General features: G+C 38.8%; 2 protein-coding genes across 2 annotated transcripts; both read right to left on the bottom strand.

Annotated features, from left to right (window-relative positions):
* Nucleotides 1-487: 487 nt before the first annotated feature.
* LOC129401833 (olfactory receptor 7A10-like) lies at nucleotides 488-1,423 on the bottom strand. The gene has a single exon (XM_055124728.1). It carries the CDS (start codon nucleotides 1,421-1,423, stop codon nucleotides 488-490), a length of 936 nt encoding a protein of 311 aa, XP_054980703.1.
* Nucleotides 1,424-14,630: 13,207 nt separating this feature from the next.
* Nucleotides 14,631-15,569, bottom strand: LOC101554597 (olfactory receptor-like protein OLF4). The gene has a single exon (XM_012934162.1). It carries the CDS (start codon nucleotides 15,567-15,569, stop codon nucleotides 14,631-14,633), a length of 939 nt encoding a protein of 312 aa, XP_012789616.1.
* Nucleotides 15,570-15,890: the final 321 nt, after the last annotated feature.

The following is a 15,890-nucleotide window of genomic DNA, read 5'->3' as shown; positions in this document are numbered from 1 at the left end:
CAGGAAAAAAATGAGGAGATTGCCACATCTGTACAAAAGGACATATATAATGATAAAATTATTCTATAACATCAAAAGTATCTCATTAAGTATCCAGAAATTTCCAATTACTAAGAATCTCTGAATAAAAATGAATTTGGGAATGCAGAAAAATGAAATGAGAAAACTTTTTGATGGTAGGACCTGCACAAAATTCAACCAGGTGAAGAATTAGGTAAAGTGTACCATTGCTTCGTTTGTTATGTTATCTTTTTTTTTTTTATCTCTTTCACAAAGGTTATCCTTAAATCTCCTGTAAGGTCCTTATGGCGATTAGAGATGAGATGAGGTCAAAGAAGTGGAAATTCAGAAAATAAATATGAAAGCAAATTCTATCTGTCCAACATTAGACAGATCATCACAATTGTACTCGAACACTCTGACTTCATATGTCCATTAACAATTATGTCCATTAATAACGTCCATATCTTTCCTCCTAGGGCAATCATCATTTTGTAGTCCCCACCATAAGGAACGTTCCCAAAGCTCTCTTGATGTCTTTGTTCCTGAGGCTGTAGATGAAGGGGTTCAGCATGGGGGTGACCACCGTGTACATCACCGAGGCGATGGCACTGGAATGAGAACTGTGGGAAGCGGCAGAGCTCAAGTAGATGCTAAAGCACGTACAATAGAATAAGGAGACCACAGAGAGGTGAGAAGCACAGGTGGAAAACGCTTTATACCTGCCCTGAGCTGATGCGATTCGACGTACAGAGGAAAATATCTTAGAGTAAGAGTAAAGGATCCCCAGCAGGGAACTACCGCCCAGGAGAAGAGACGCGAAGTACATCGCCACATTATTATATAAGTTGTCGGAGCAGGCAAGTTGCAGCAACTGTTTGAGATCACAGAAGAAGTTGGGGATTTCCAAGTCTGTGCAGAAGGACAATCGCAGCATCATTAAGCTGTGTAGCAGTGAAGTCACGTTGCTTAGGGTCCAAGACCCCAGAACCATCTGCACACAGAGCCGGGGGTTCATGGTGGTTATGTAATGCAGGGGGTGGCAGATGGCCACAAAGCGATCATAGGCCATTGCGGTTAAGAGCAAGGCATCCAAAGTTGTAAAGTCTACAAAAAAATACATTTGGGTGATGCAGCCTGCATAGGTGATGGCTTTGCTCTGCGTCTGGATGTTCACCAGCACCTTGGGGACGGTGGTGGAGGTGAAGCAGATGTCCACGAAGGACAGGTTGGACAGGAAGAAGTACATGGGCATGTGGAGGTGGGGGTCGAAGCTGACGGCCAGGATGATGAGCAGGTTCCCCAGCACAGTGGTCAGGTACATCGAAAGAAAAATCACAAATAGGAGCGGCTGCGTTTCTGGCTCTGCTGAGAACTCACGAAGAATAAATTCCAAAGCTTGTGAATTGTTTTTTCTTTCCATGCAGTTGATTTGACTTGCAGGATAGCAAGGGAGGGAAATGATTATTTGCCAAATGCCCATATACCTTAAGTATAAAAATGCTGTTTTATTTTGCAGTGATATTAGTATTGATATTTTTCTATCTGTGTTGGCTTCCCATGGCACCTATGACACATAATTCTTTCGTTACCTTTGTCATACATTCTACAGTTTTATCAGGGAGGAGAATTAGGCTACACTTGGCAGTGCTCAGGGCTGACTCCTGGCTCTGTGCTCAGCGTGACCTAGACTGAACTAGGACTGGCTGCTTATGAGCCACGTGCCTTAACTGCTGTTCTATCTCTTCAGACTTTCATCCTATAATTTTAATGAGAAATTCCTTGTGTATTTCATGAATATATTTAGTACTAAATTTAGTTAAGGAACATCTAGGTAATGAATCTGGGATTTGAGAAAAGTCTCCAGAATTCTCTAATGAAGAAAGAACCTGAAAGCAAATAAATTAATTTCAGATACAGTGGGTAGGGCATTTGCCTTGCACAAGGACAACCTGTGTTCGATTTCTCCATCCCTCTCAGAGAGCCCGGCAAGCTACCAAGAGTATCCTGCCCACACGGCAGAACCTGGCAAGCTACCCATGGTGTATTCGATATGCCAAATACAGTAACAAGTCTTACAATGGCGACATTACTGGTGCCCACTCGAGCAAATCAATGAACAATGGGATGACAGTGATATAGTGATACAGTTGGAATTAAAATTAGAAATCAGATATAAAGAAAGAGAGAACTGAACTTTCTATATTTGAGAAGCACAGGGATATCATGGACTGGAGCGATAGCACCGCAGGTAGGGCATTTGTCTTGCATGTGACCTACCCGGGTTCAATTCCTCTGTCCCTTTCAGAGAGCCCAGCAAGCTACCGAGAGTATCGTGCCCACACAGAAGAGCCTGACAAGCTACCCATGGCCTATTCGATAGGCCAAAAACAGTAACAAGTCTCACAATGGAGATGTTACTGGTGCCCACTTGAGGGAATCAATGAACAATGGGACTACAGTGCTACACAGACATCATGCATTCTATTTCTCCTTTATTAATCTTATTGCAAAAATGATCCATAATTTGGAAGGCATCCCTCAGTAATTCAAATCGAGTTCAGGACACTGTATTGTAAGTGTCACCTAAGAACATAAGAATACTTCAACCCCTTTTCAGAGGACTAACCCCACCATCACAAACACATGCAGAGAGAGAGAGAGAGAGAGAGAGAGAGAGAGAGAGAGAGAGAGAGAGAAGAGAGAAACACACAAACATACACAATGCCTGGCTATGGTGGGGGTGGGTTTGGTCATTTTCATCTCTTTTATTCTCAACTGTATGCATTATTGAAAATGGGGGGAAATAGCTCAGGTTAGACAGGTGAACATTTCTCCCATTTTATGGAAAATTGGCTCCTTATTTCATCTCATATTTTATTGACTTCTATGTTCATTAATTATTATTGGTTCAAGATATCATGGGATTTCAAGGGCTAAGTATATATATATATATATATATATATATATATAAATCCAGGCCCGGATGTAGATACACAGCTCTTCCAGCACAAAACAAAAACTCCTATTCTATTACACCATAAAATCAACCTCTCTGTTCATTCCTACAATGCCCATCACCATTCCTTAGTAATCACTGTAGTGACAGACAGGTGTATGTATCAGTTTTGTTGTTTTGCCAATTAGGTTGCTTTAATATTCATAATCTGCATAAGAGTGAAACTGCCTAAAATAAAATTGAACTTCTGAAGTGTTTCTTGAATTATTTATCTTATTATTTGCTCTGTTTGGAGTGGTTATATGCCACCAGGTCATATAGAAAACATTTTTAAATTCTGCTCTATGAGATGGACTGGAGCAATAGCACTGCGGGTAGGGCATTTCCCTTGCATGTGGCCAACCTAAGTTCGATTCCTCTGTCCCTCTTGGAGACCCCAGCAAGCTGCTGAGAGTATCCCGCTCGCACTGCAGTGCCTGGCAAGCTATCTGTGGTGTATTTGATATGCCAAAAACAGTAACAACAAGTCTCACAATGGAGACGTTACTGGTGCCCGCTCGAGAAAATCCATAAACAATGGGATGACAGTACTACAGTGCTACAGTTCTATGCATTAAGGGGAAAAGGGACAATGTAAAATTAGGTAACGAGGGAAGAGATCTAGTGAACTCATATCATCACTGACAGACCTGGAGGAAAATGTGTCTTCATTGGTTGCATTCCAACTCTAATTATCCCCTGACGCCCAATAAAAATAATTAGAGAAAAAAATAAACATCTTCAAAGACAAAAATCATTGATATGCCTATGATATCCAAAGTCTTGCACATTGTACACCGAGAATAATGAGTCATGAGATAAAATAACTCTTTATACTATGAAATACAGAGTTCAACAGTTGGTTACTTTCAAGATCAAGTGGAAGACTTTTTTACCCTGAGTCTAATCCACAGATAATTAACCAATGAGTAATCGTATGTTCCCAGCAGTAATAAAGCAAGCTCCTTCCTCCCTTTTCCCTGCTTTTCTTGGACCATGGTTTGAACTCTTTGTGTGCAAGTCCAGTGGGTAAGCTCTAGTCTCCATCCTGAACTTCATCTAAGACCCTGTGGCCTTGCTGGATCAGGGTCTATTCAATTTGCCCAATCATTCACTTTTTATAGTGAATACCTGATAGAATTCTGTGATTTGGTGATTTCACTGCCTCGTCGTAACATTAAAACGCATGACTCAAGACAGCAGGCTTAATTTAACTCAAAATTTTGTCTTTTTATATTCTTTAGTCGGAAGTAGCAACGACAAAACAAACCAACAAATGAGAATATAAAATACCTTGCTTGAATTAAAGAGCTCTATTCTTCTTAGTAAGCCATTTAGAAACATGTATTTATTTGTTTGTATGGCCAGGAATTGAACCCACAGCCCCACATATACAGAGCAGGTGATTCCCTGAGTGAGCCCACAAATAAGCTTCTAACAGAATCTCCTCTGCTCCTTATTTTCATTTCAAATGAAAACATGCTGCTAATTTTTATTCACCAGCTGTTAAGTGCCAGGTACTCTTTTGGCAGCTAGGGTCATGTATACAAAAAATATGTGACCTCTGCTTTTAAGTCTAAAACAGTATATGAGGATAAATTAGACTTGGTCATTGAGGTACTAACTCATAGCTATTATAAATTCTTTCCTGAAGATGCAAAGAACCCCTTAGATGCAAAGAGCCCAAGAGCTTAAAACAATGTAAAGAATGAAATGACTTGGTCAGATTTAAAAATCGCATTTTACATTTCAACATCCTGGGTCTTTATGAACTTTTCCATAACGTCAAAGAACTTGAAGTTTCAGAGCAATTCTTGGAATCCCTTTAAAATTCCTCCCATATACTCTGCTTTTATTGCTCATGTCTGCCACCAGATGATTAATGATTGTTCATTAAGTATAGTTACTGTGGCCAGACTCCTCATGCATAAACAACAAAGGAGGAAATGGAATATCACTGCTAAGAATTTTCACTGGTTCTTTCTTATAAATTAATATATAGGCCATACAAGATGTTTAGCTTATGTTTCTAGATATGCTGTGTTAAATGTATATTATAAATACCAATGACATTAAATAATTCACAGAGGAAAAAAAATTTTGTCTTTTTTTCACTGTTGCTGTGCTACAACATAATGAGTATATGTGCTCACCTATGGAAAAAAAACAAAATATATGAGACACATCAAATAAAAGCATATGAAATGTAATAAAATGAGATGAACTCAGGATAAAGAGTGTATATCAAAATGAGTAGTTTCAAGCAAGTCTCATAAATGTGATTGGGTGGAGAATCAAACGTTGACACAAAAGAGTTTATAAGAAGCAATTATTCACTGAAGTCAACATGAATTAATGAATTCATACTCAGAGGTCTGGACATTAAATAATAAATTATCTGTAGAGTCTTCTGGTCCTTAGGAGATGTTCACTTCTTACTGATATACTAAATTGATATACTATTGATATACTTACTGATATACTAACATTATGTCTCAGTATATATAAACATTTACTATATCGCAAGTTGTATTCCAATCGAGCTGAAAATGGACTGAGCTGTAAAATGGCATCTGGCCTAAATAATTTTCTGTGAAAAACAATAACCAATATATTTAATATGAACTTCTAATTTATACAGTTATGATTTTTATGGCAAATAAAACAGAGACTCAGACTTAAGAAGACACATGTACACTTTTAATTTTTTAAATTATGCTTAAATTTCCTCGAAATGTCAACATAGCAGTAAGAAATTATTTGAAATTTTTACTTTATTTTCAATAAAAAAGTCAGTGACTTACAAACATATGACAACAGACCAATAAAAATGATAATTAACTACCTCACATTCATTCAAAAAAAAACCATAAGTAGGTTTTTTTTTTCAGAAAGAGCAAAAATAAATATCTTTTACAGCCTCTAGCCTGGGAAAAATTTTAGAACTCTCTGATGGTGTTGAAACTTTGGAGCTTGTAACAAACTAAACAGTCTAATTTTCTGGCAGAAAAGTCAAGTATCACAAAAGATAAAAGAAATCAGAAAAAGGTATAAGTGTTATATAATCGTTAACTTAAGTTTATAAGGAAAATAATCTGACATTCCAGTTGAGTTACTTTTCTGCAGTTGGATCTGCCTTAGATTTATGTTTGGTAGGATGTTTATTTTATTTTATTTGGGGTGGGATTGGACCAGATCTGAAGGTTTTCAGGTCTTAATCCTGACTCAGTACTCAGGGATCAGTCCTGGTGGGCTCAGGAGACCACGTGGGGTGCCAGGGATTGAATCCAGGTTGGCTGCTTGCATGGTAAGTGCCCTACCCACTGTACTATCTTTCCAACCCTTGATAGGATATTTAGAGCATCCTTGGCCATTGATTCCCAGAAATGACTTGACATTGCACATGCAATCTGATTGTCGTGATTACACCAAGACCATAACGCTATGGTCTCAATACATCTTCTAGTAGTGGTATGGCTTTCATAATAAAGAAGATAAAATTTCATCAAAAGTATGAGTAGTTAATCAATCATAGTGACATAGATTTTTAGTGATATAGATTTTAGCCACATTCACTGTTTCATCAAGTTGGGCCAGAGCCATAATACATCAGGTAGGGTGTTTGGCCTTGCATGGGGCCAGCCTGAATTCTAATCCCCAGCATATGGTCCACCAAGCACTGCCAGGAGTAACCCCTGAGCATTGCTGGGTGTGACCCAAAAAGCAAAAACCAACCAACCAAACAGACAAAAACCTAAACCATTCATTCATCAAGTGGCCAATGCAGCCATCTCTTGCCTTGGGGGTAAGTTGAATTGGCCCTAAGTGACCTCAGAGCCAGTAATGTTCTTTGACTCTCTAAGAGATCAGCTAAAGCCATTGAACTCACCCGGTGAGAGGAAGCTCAAGGCAGAGCCTTGAAGTTTGCCTTGGATCTGTGATGGGAGAGATTTGAGAACTTTCCCCAAAGAGGAAAGCACTCGAGAACAAAGGACAAAGAATAAGTCTCTAAGAAAGTATTAGGATGCCACACTTATGAACAAGAAGCGAAAGAACGTTCCCATGGGCCCAGGTGGATACACAATAAGACACAGAAGAATCAGAGCTATTTACAGATCCCTCTACTGCTCATTAGGCACTTCTGTCTGCTTCAGCCAGTCTCTAAGCACGGAATTCCCCTTTGGAAAACTTCTCTAGACAGATAGAAATATTTCCTAATGATTCCTCTTCCCAAGACGTTAGGAAAAAAAATCTTCTGTATGAACTGCTTACATTCCAGGTCAATTAACCAACTACCACTTTATCTTCATCTGAGTTTAAAAGCTTTCTCCATATCTAAAATGGACATTCTGGGTGGTGGGAAGGGATAATGGTGGTAGTATTCGTGTTGAAATATTGAATGTGATCAATTAATGTGAACAATCTTATGAAAATAAAATTAAAAAAAAATTTTAAATAAAAATAAAATGGACTTCGTGTCTGGATTAGGTCCATCGTCTCTTCCAAAAAATGAAGAGAAGTCCTCCAAATAGCTTCTATGAGGCCAACATTAATTTGACTCTTTAAAAAAAATCTACAGAGACATCACAAACAAAGGAAAGTTATGAATTAATATTCCTGATTAACAAAAATCCAACCAAATATTAGCAAACCAGTTCAATAATGTTTTTACAGAAACTTACAATATTATCAAGTGGGGTTGATTTAATGGATGCTAGGATGGTGCAACATAGGCAAGTCAGTCAAGGTCATTGCCACAGTATCATCAAAAAAGAAAATATTAAAAATAGAAAATTATATCAGTAGCTGCAGAATTTTTTATAAGGTCCAATAGTATTTTTTTGATTATAACTCTCATAGCAGAGCGGTAGAGCTTTGCATGCAGCTGACCTGGGTTCAATTCCTCCACCCCTCTTGGAGAGCCCGGCAATCTACTGAGAGTATCTCCATCAATGGCAGAGCCTGGCAAGCTACCCATGGCATATTATATATGCCAAAAACAGTAACAACAAGCCTTAAAATAGAGACATTACTGGTGGCCACTCGAGCAAATCAATGAGCAGTGGGATGACAGTGACAGTGACAGTGATAACTTTCAACAAAAGGATATAGATCAACACACTCCATAGTTTAAAAACATAACCATTGGGGCGGGAGTAATAGCACAGCGGGTAGGGTGTTTGCCTTGCACGAGGCCAACCCTGTTTCCATTCCCAGCATCCCATATGGTCCCCTGAGCACTGCCAGGGGTAATTCCTGAGTGCAGAGCCAGGAGTGACCCCCATGCATTGCCGGGTGTGACCCAAAAAAGAAAAAAAATAATTAAATAAATAAAAACATAACCAAAAAGAGCTGAAAATTTTTCCTCAAAGAGGAAAGGAGGAGGTAGGCTCTAAAACCATTATTACTCAATGAAGAATCTGGTGTTCTAACCACAACAACTAGGTAAGAAAAGAAATAAGAGCTAGTCACATTGGAAATGAAGTAACTATACATTTGTCGGGGTCCTGGCCAGTGGACCCCGGCAAACTGGAGTATGATTCCCCAAAGTCACCAGACTTACTCCCTAAAGGGGAGGGGGTGGGTAGGGGAGAAGCCTCTGCCCTGGCCCCCTGCACACCTTGGGATTCCAGCCTCAGCTGAGAAAGAAAGCCACAGAGGTGGGGAGTCTGGTGGTCAAGCAGTTCTTTGTTTATTGGACCTTACACAGGGGTATTTATGCGTACAGTTGGGGGTATTCCACACCTACAGCACGTTTACCATGTCAGGCTCAGTACAGATGTCAGTTAATGATTTACATATCCTGCTCTTAGGGTCTGGTTATCAGTACGGGTAGGTGGTCACTGTCACGTCCCTCATCCTCAACCAGAGTGTCTACGTGTAGTGAGTGCTGGAGCAAACCCCTGGGCCTTTGTAAACGGGGCGGCTCTTGCTTCCAGGGGCAGGGGATTTGGTCAAAGTCTCGGGCGAGCTGCTGAGACCCCAACATACATTAATGAATAACAATTTTCCTGGAAAACCTTAAAGATGCCACCAAAAAACCATATTGGCAATGAATCAAAGCAGAAAAATTGCAGGGTACACACAACACCTAATTAGAGAGAGAGAACAAAAGGGAATACCCTGCCACAGTGGCAGGGTAGGGTGGGGGGAGATGGACTGGGGGGGTGGGAGGGATGCTGGGTTTATTTGTGGTGGAGAATGGGCACTGGTGAAGGGATGGGTTCTCGAACTTTGTATGAGGGAAACATGAGCACAAAAATGTATAAATCTGTAACTGTACCCGCACGGTGATTCACTAATAAATAAATTTTAAATAAATAAATAAATAAATAAATAAAAGAAAAATTGCAGGGTACAGTCAATTAACACAAATATATATTTCTATATATTGAAAATCAGAGAATGAAATAAAAATAAATCAAATTTAAAATTGTACAGAAAAATCAAATACCCAGCAATCAGTTTGACAAGAATGGAAAGACTGGTAGATCTAAAAGAGTGAGTCAAAAGTAGCATAAGATGGCAATTTGCATCTTTCTCAAACCATATGGTTTGTCACCACGCCCAAATTTAGACACTAGAGCCCACACCCATCAGAAAAGATTAAAAATTGGCAATCAGAACTCTGGGATCACTTATGCTCATAGAGAGAAGAATAAAATTATATAAAGACAAAAGCTATTGGACATTATAGATAATGCTGTGAGGATAATTTCACCAACAACTTACAAATCTACCTATTTGAGAAACTTAAGTCTTGGAACTCCTGGGCTTTTTATTTCCACAAAACTAAGTAAAATTAATCTGCAACTAAAGATATAGCAGTCTTTCTAAATAAGAAAGGCATATCTCTAGGTTCTGCCCTTGAGCCTTTCTCTGCTGAAGTCACAAATTCAATCTGTAGGTACCACATACTCAACATAAACTAAAATAATTTAAAAATCCATTAATGTCTTTAAAAATATAGCACTGTTGTCTTGAATACGCCAGGGGTAGATTGCCAGGCTCTACCATGCGGGCAGGATACTTTTGGTAGCTTGCTGGGCTCTCCAAGAGGGATGGAGGAATTGAACCCGGGTTGGTACATAAATGTGTATCCATTGGTCAGTTGATAAACATTTGGGAATGATTTGATTTATTCAATATTCATAGGTCAAAGTTTTGAAATTTAGTTAAAGTAGATGAGATTCATTTGCAAGATGTTCAGCCTTTTTGATAGGAACATATTACTATAATCTCTGCTCTCTTTTTCCACTGTGTCTGCTTTCTATCACAGATGCCACTGGTTTACCCTCCAGCTCACCCATCACATTCCCATTCAGAAGGCGAATTGCACCAGTGACTTCACTTAGAAGTAGCACCAGATGTTTCAGTTGCTCCTGGGCAAGAATGAATTAGCATTTTAAGTACTAGGTAGTAGAAGTGTTCAAATATCATCCAAAGTATCTGATTCGTAGCAAGACTACTTAATGGATATCTTAGACTTATAATGAACTACAAAACTATAAAGCATAAGAAGAAAACAGATTGACAAAAATTTGGCAAGCCACAAAGTATTTTGTTAGCCTGAGGACATCATTAAAGAGAATAATTTTATGTTGTTTTTCCAGCTCCTGCGTATTGCATTGGTCATAACTCTCGGAGAGCTACATTTGAAGACTGCACTCTGAGTCACTAGAATGTGATCATATGAGTAGGATGGTGAACCCTTTATTTAGTCGCAAATGTGTCTTGACTGGAATGATAACTCAAGAGGCTGTGAGGATGCTTTGCATGCCAGCGGCTTAGGGTTTTCTGTAAAGGGCACCTCATGGTCCCCTGTGCCCCATAAGAAGGGAACTTGGAGCACATGGAATTGCTGTATGTAGAGCAAAAATACAAAGACAGAAACAAAAGTGTCTTGAGTTTTTAGTGCTTTGAAATTATGTTGAATTCACATCCCAAATACTATCTAGTTTCAGGAGCATAATAATCGATGATCCTAAATTCATTGTAAAGTACTTATGAAAATGTACAGAAAGTTAGAGCAAGTTGAATTCATGAATGTTAAGTTATATCTACACCATATCTCACCTTTCTAATGGTGAATTCCATCCAAAATTTTTTCTGCATCTAGTTGTTTAGGTTCATTTTGTGTATGATCACTGTTAATTTTGCTAAAAATAAAATTCTATTGTATTTTTACTAGTCAAAAAAAAGAGTGAGTCAAAACTAAGGAAATAGAAAAATACACAAAAAATGGAAAAATATCCCATGGCCATGTCCTAAAAAATAATTTATTGTATTTGATTCCTTCATCCCTCTCAGAGAGCCCAGAAAGCTACCGAGAGTATTCCGCTCACACGACAGAGCCTGGCAAGCTCCCTATGGCATATTCGATATGCCAAAAACAGTAACAACAAGTCTCACAATGGAGATGTCACTGGTGCCCGCTCGAGCAAATAGATGAACAATGGGACAACAGTGCTACATTGCTATTATATAGGTACAACTTAATCCTTTCCAGAATCTCACTAGCATTTTTCAAGGATATAAAACTAGAGTTTATGGAACCACAACCCCCAATAGTCAAAACAATCACTGTATCACTGTCATCCCGTTGCTCATTGATTTGCTCAAGTGGGCACCAGTAACACCTCCATTGTGAGACTTTGTTGATACTGGGTTTTTTTTGGCATATCGAATATGCCACCAGTAGCTTGCCAGGCTCTGCCGTGCGGGCAATTGAAAATAAAGGTTATAAGGGGCATTGATGTTCCTGACTTTATACTATAAAATGATAGTAATCAAAACAATTCAGCATTGGAGTAAAATTGAGAGCACTGAGATAAACCTTGAATACAGAAAGTTAACTAACAACAATGAAGCTATGGGTATGTGGCAGAGGAGGAAAAGCCTGTTCAACAAACCTTGTTGGGGAGACTGATTTGTTACGGGTAAAAGGGAAGCACATTGCATGATTATCTCACACCTCACACCCATGCACAAAGGCTGACTCAAAATAGGTTAAAGGCTTAGATGTAAGCTTGAACCCATAAAATGTATCAAAGAGGGGCTGGAGTGATAGCACAGCTGGTAAGCGTTTGCCTAGCACGCGGCCAATCTGGGTTCAAATACCAGCATCCCATATGGTCCCCCAAGCACCACCAGTAGTAATTCCTGAGTGCAGAGCCAGGAGTAACCCCTGTGCATTGCCAGGTGTGACCCAAAAAGTAAAAAAAAAATAGTATCAAAGAAAAGATAAATATTTCTCAAGGAGACTCAGTGCTGTCTTTAACTCATTTGCAAGAATAACAAGACAAAATAAATGGGATTACTTCAAACTAAAATACTTCTGCACTGCTGGAAATAATATAACTAAAACTGGACAGGCTACTGCATAGAGGAAAATACCAGGAGAATCTGCATCTGATAAATGGTTACTACCTAAGATAAATAAGCACAAAACCCAGCAACAAAAATATCAAACAATCTCATAAAAATGAGATAAGACTGAAACAGAACCATTTTCAAACAAGAATCACATGCAGCAAATGGGCACTTCAAAAAAGCTAATTTGCACTGATGGTGACAAGAAATGTAAATCAGAACAACAGGTTATCTCAGACCACTGAGAGTGACCTGGAGCAAAAATTTCATCAACAATGGACTTGAATGTGGCCAGAAGAGAACCTTCATTCACTGTTGATAGGAACATAAGGGGGATTTAATGAAGGTTCATCCTCTAGTCTATTAAAACAATGGGATTTGGGGGAGGGGAAGAATTTAATAGCCATCAACTCCACACCTTGGAATCTATCTCAAGAGCACAAAACACTAATTCAAAAGGATATATGCATATCTATGTCTAAGGTTAGGAAACAAAAAGAACAAGGTAATGAATAGATAAGAAAAAGATGTGCTTTGCTAGTCATCCAGGAGATGCAAATCAAAACAACAATGAGCTCTTCTAACAGCTACATAGTATTCCATTGTGTAGATGTACCAGTTTATTTAACTAGTCAGTCGTCCATTCTAGGGCATTTGTGTTTTTTCCAGATTTTGGCTATTGTGAATCATGCTGCAATGAACATATAGGTACAGATGTCATTTCTACTGTGCTTTTTTGTCATGAAGTTCGTTTATAAGTGGATAGACATGGAGAATATCATGCTATGTGAAATGAGTCAGAAAGAGAGGACAGATATGGATGGACTGCATTCATTTGTGGAATATAAAATAACCAAACAGGAGATTGACACCCAAGGACAGTAGATAGAAGGGTCAGAAATATTGCTCCATAGTTGGAAGTCTGCTTCATGAGTGGGTGAGTAGAAGGCAGCTGGAATAGAGAAGGGATCACTAAGAAAATGATGGTTGGAGGAATCGGTCAGGATAGGAGTTGTGTGCCGAAAGTAGATAATGGACCAAACATGATGACGTCTCAGTGTCTGCATTGCAAACCATAATGCCCCAAAGTAGAGAGAGAGTATGGGGAATATTGTCTGCCCTAGATACAGTGGGAGGGTGGAAAAGGGGGGTTATACTAGGGATATTGGTCATGGGGAATGTGCACTGGTGGAGGGATGGATGTTTGATCATTGTGTGATTGTAACTCAAACATGAAAACTTGTAACTGTATCTCACAGTGATTCAATAAAATAAAATAAAATAAATTAAATTAAATTTTAAAAAGATGTGCTGTATACATATAATGGGATATCATGTATACCTGTGTGTGTGAAATGTGAAGCTTTGCCTTTTGCTCACATATATATGAATGCAGAGTATCATAGCAATCAAAATAAGTCAGAAAGTTAAAATACTATTAACACCTTTCTAATCAGAGTAAACAAAGGAAATGTTAAGAAAAAGATACTGTCCAAAGAAACCCTTAGATCATGACAAAATCCTTGAGGTAATTAGTAAGGTTGGGTGTCAAAGGGAAAGGTTCCATGGACGATAGTGTGCGAATATTAGGCCTTTGGTGGTGGATGTGGAGTGATAACCTTGCATCTCTAAAATTTATACAACTTCCTCTTTTAAGTCAATAATATCTCAATAAAATATTTGAAAAGAAATGAACAAAATATTAATGATAATAAAACCCCAATAACTAATTATAAACACAATTATATTAAAGAACCATTTTGGAAATGATTAATTAAATTATCACACATTCAGAAATTGAGTCAAAAAAGTGAACATGATGTGAAGTTGTATTCTATTTAAAATATACAAATAAGATTTATCACCAAGTATTTGCCTTGTTCCTAATGAGTTTAAGAAAGAAAAAATTATTTGGTATTACACATATCTTTTGGTTAATAGTATTTCTAAAATCCAAGTCTAAAACCTTCATTCTAAAACATTCATGTCACATGGGAATTTCAAAGAACTCAAAATCTATACTGAAAATAAATCCGGGAATGTAGAAAAACAAAAAGTTTTAAACGCTACACAATAGCACCAATGGAAAGTTTAACCAGATGGGAATTAGTTATTAAAGATGAGCTCAAAGAGATGGAAATTCAGGAAACTAATATAAAAAAGGGGAAAATTTATGTACAACACATGATAAACAATCACAATTTTACACTGAAACTTAGACCTCAAACATAGTGGGGATTTTTTTCCCATTCTAAGACAATCAACCTTTTGCAGTTCCCATCATAAAGAATGTTTCCAAAGCCCTCTTGATGTCTTTGTTCCTGAGGCTGTAGATGAAGGGGTTCAGCATGGGGGTGACCACCGTGTACATCACTGAGGCGACGGCACTGGAGTAAGAGCTTTGGGGAGCGGCAGAGCTCAAGTACACACCTATGCTTGTACAATAGAATAAGGAAACCACGGAGATGTGAGACACACAGGTGGAAAACGCTTTGTACTTCCCCTGGGTTGATGAGACCCCACGTATGGAGGAAACGATCTTAGAGTAAGAGTAAAGGATGCCAGTCATGGAACCCCCACCCAGCACAACTGCACCAATATATATAAAAAAATTATTGACAAAGGTATCAGAGCAGGCAAGTTGGACCATCTGTTTGAGTTCACAGAAGAAGCTGGGGATTTCCAAGTCTGTGCAAAAGGACAACCGTAGCACCAGTGAGCTGTGTAACAATGATATCAAGTTGCTTGGAATCCAAGACCCTAGAACCAGCAGCCCGCACACCTGAGGGTTCATGATGACCGTGTAGTGCAGGGGGTGGCAGATGGCCACATAGCGGTCATAGGCCATCACCGTCAGGAGGAAGATGTCCAATGTTACAAAGACGATGAAGAAATACAACTGAGTCATACAGCTTTCATAGGTGATGGCTTTGCTCTGTGTCTGTGTATTCACCAGCATCCTGGGGAGGGTGGTGGTTGTGGAACAGATGTCCACAAAAGACAGGTTGCAGAGGAAAAAGTACATGGGGGTGTGGAGATGAGGGTCTGAGATCACAGCGAGGATGATGAGCAAGTTCCCAAAGAAGGTGATCAGGTACATGGAGAGGAAAATCACAAAGATGACGGGCTGCAGTTCTGGTTCTGAAGAGAATCCACGGAGAAGAAATTCCAAAACTTGTGAATTGTTTTCTCTTTCCATGCAGTTAATCTGAGTTTCGGGATAAATACAATATTTTTCACAAAATAATGCACACCTTAAATATTCACATGCCACAATTTTATTTTGCAGTGTTGCCAACATCAATATTTCTATATGTATGTGCCCCTTTTAAAGTTTCTCCCATGCCATCTGTGATACAAAATTTTTGTTTCCATAACTTCTGGCTTTATGAACCAGACACCCCACAATTTTAATGGGACTGTCTTCAACTGGTTCAGGATTTTTTTTGCCATTTGTCACCCCCTGCACTACATGGTCACCACCCTTGTGTGCCTACTGCAAACACCCAGAAGAGTCTCT

Source organism: Sorex araneus, chromosome 2 (genome assembly GCF_027595985.1).
Source record: "Sorex araneus isolate mSorAra2 chromosome 2, mSorAra2.pri, whole genome shotgun sequence".
NCBI classification, from domain to species: Eukaryota; Metazoa; Chordata; class Mammalia; order Eulipotyphla; family Soricidae; genus Sorex; species Sorex araneus.
This window is presented reverse-complemented; position numbering and strand designations above follow the sequence as displayed.

Bases quoted from the DNA above. Each gene is read 5' to 3' on its own strand.
- LOC129401833 (XM_055124728.1), bottom strand. From the start codon at position 1,423: ATGGAAAGAAAAAACAATTCACAAGCTTTGGAATTTATTCTTCGTGAG.
- LOC101554597 (XM_012934162.1), bottom strand. From the start codon at position 15,569: ATGGAAAGAGAAAACAATTCACAAGTTTTGGAATTTCTTCTCCGTGGA.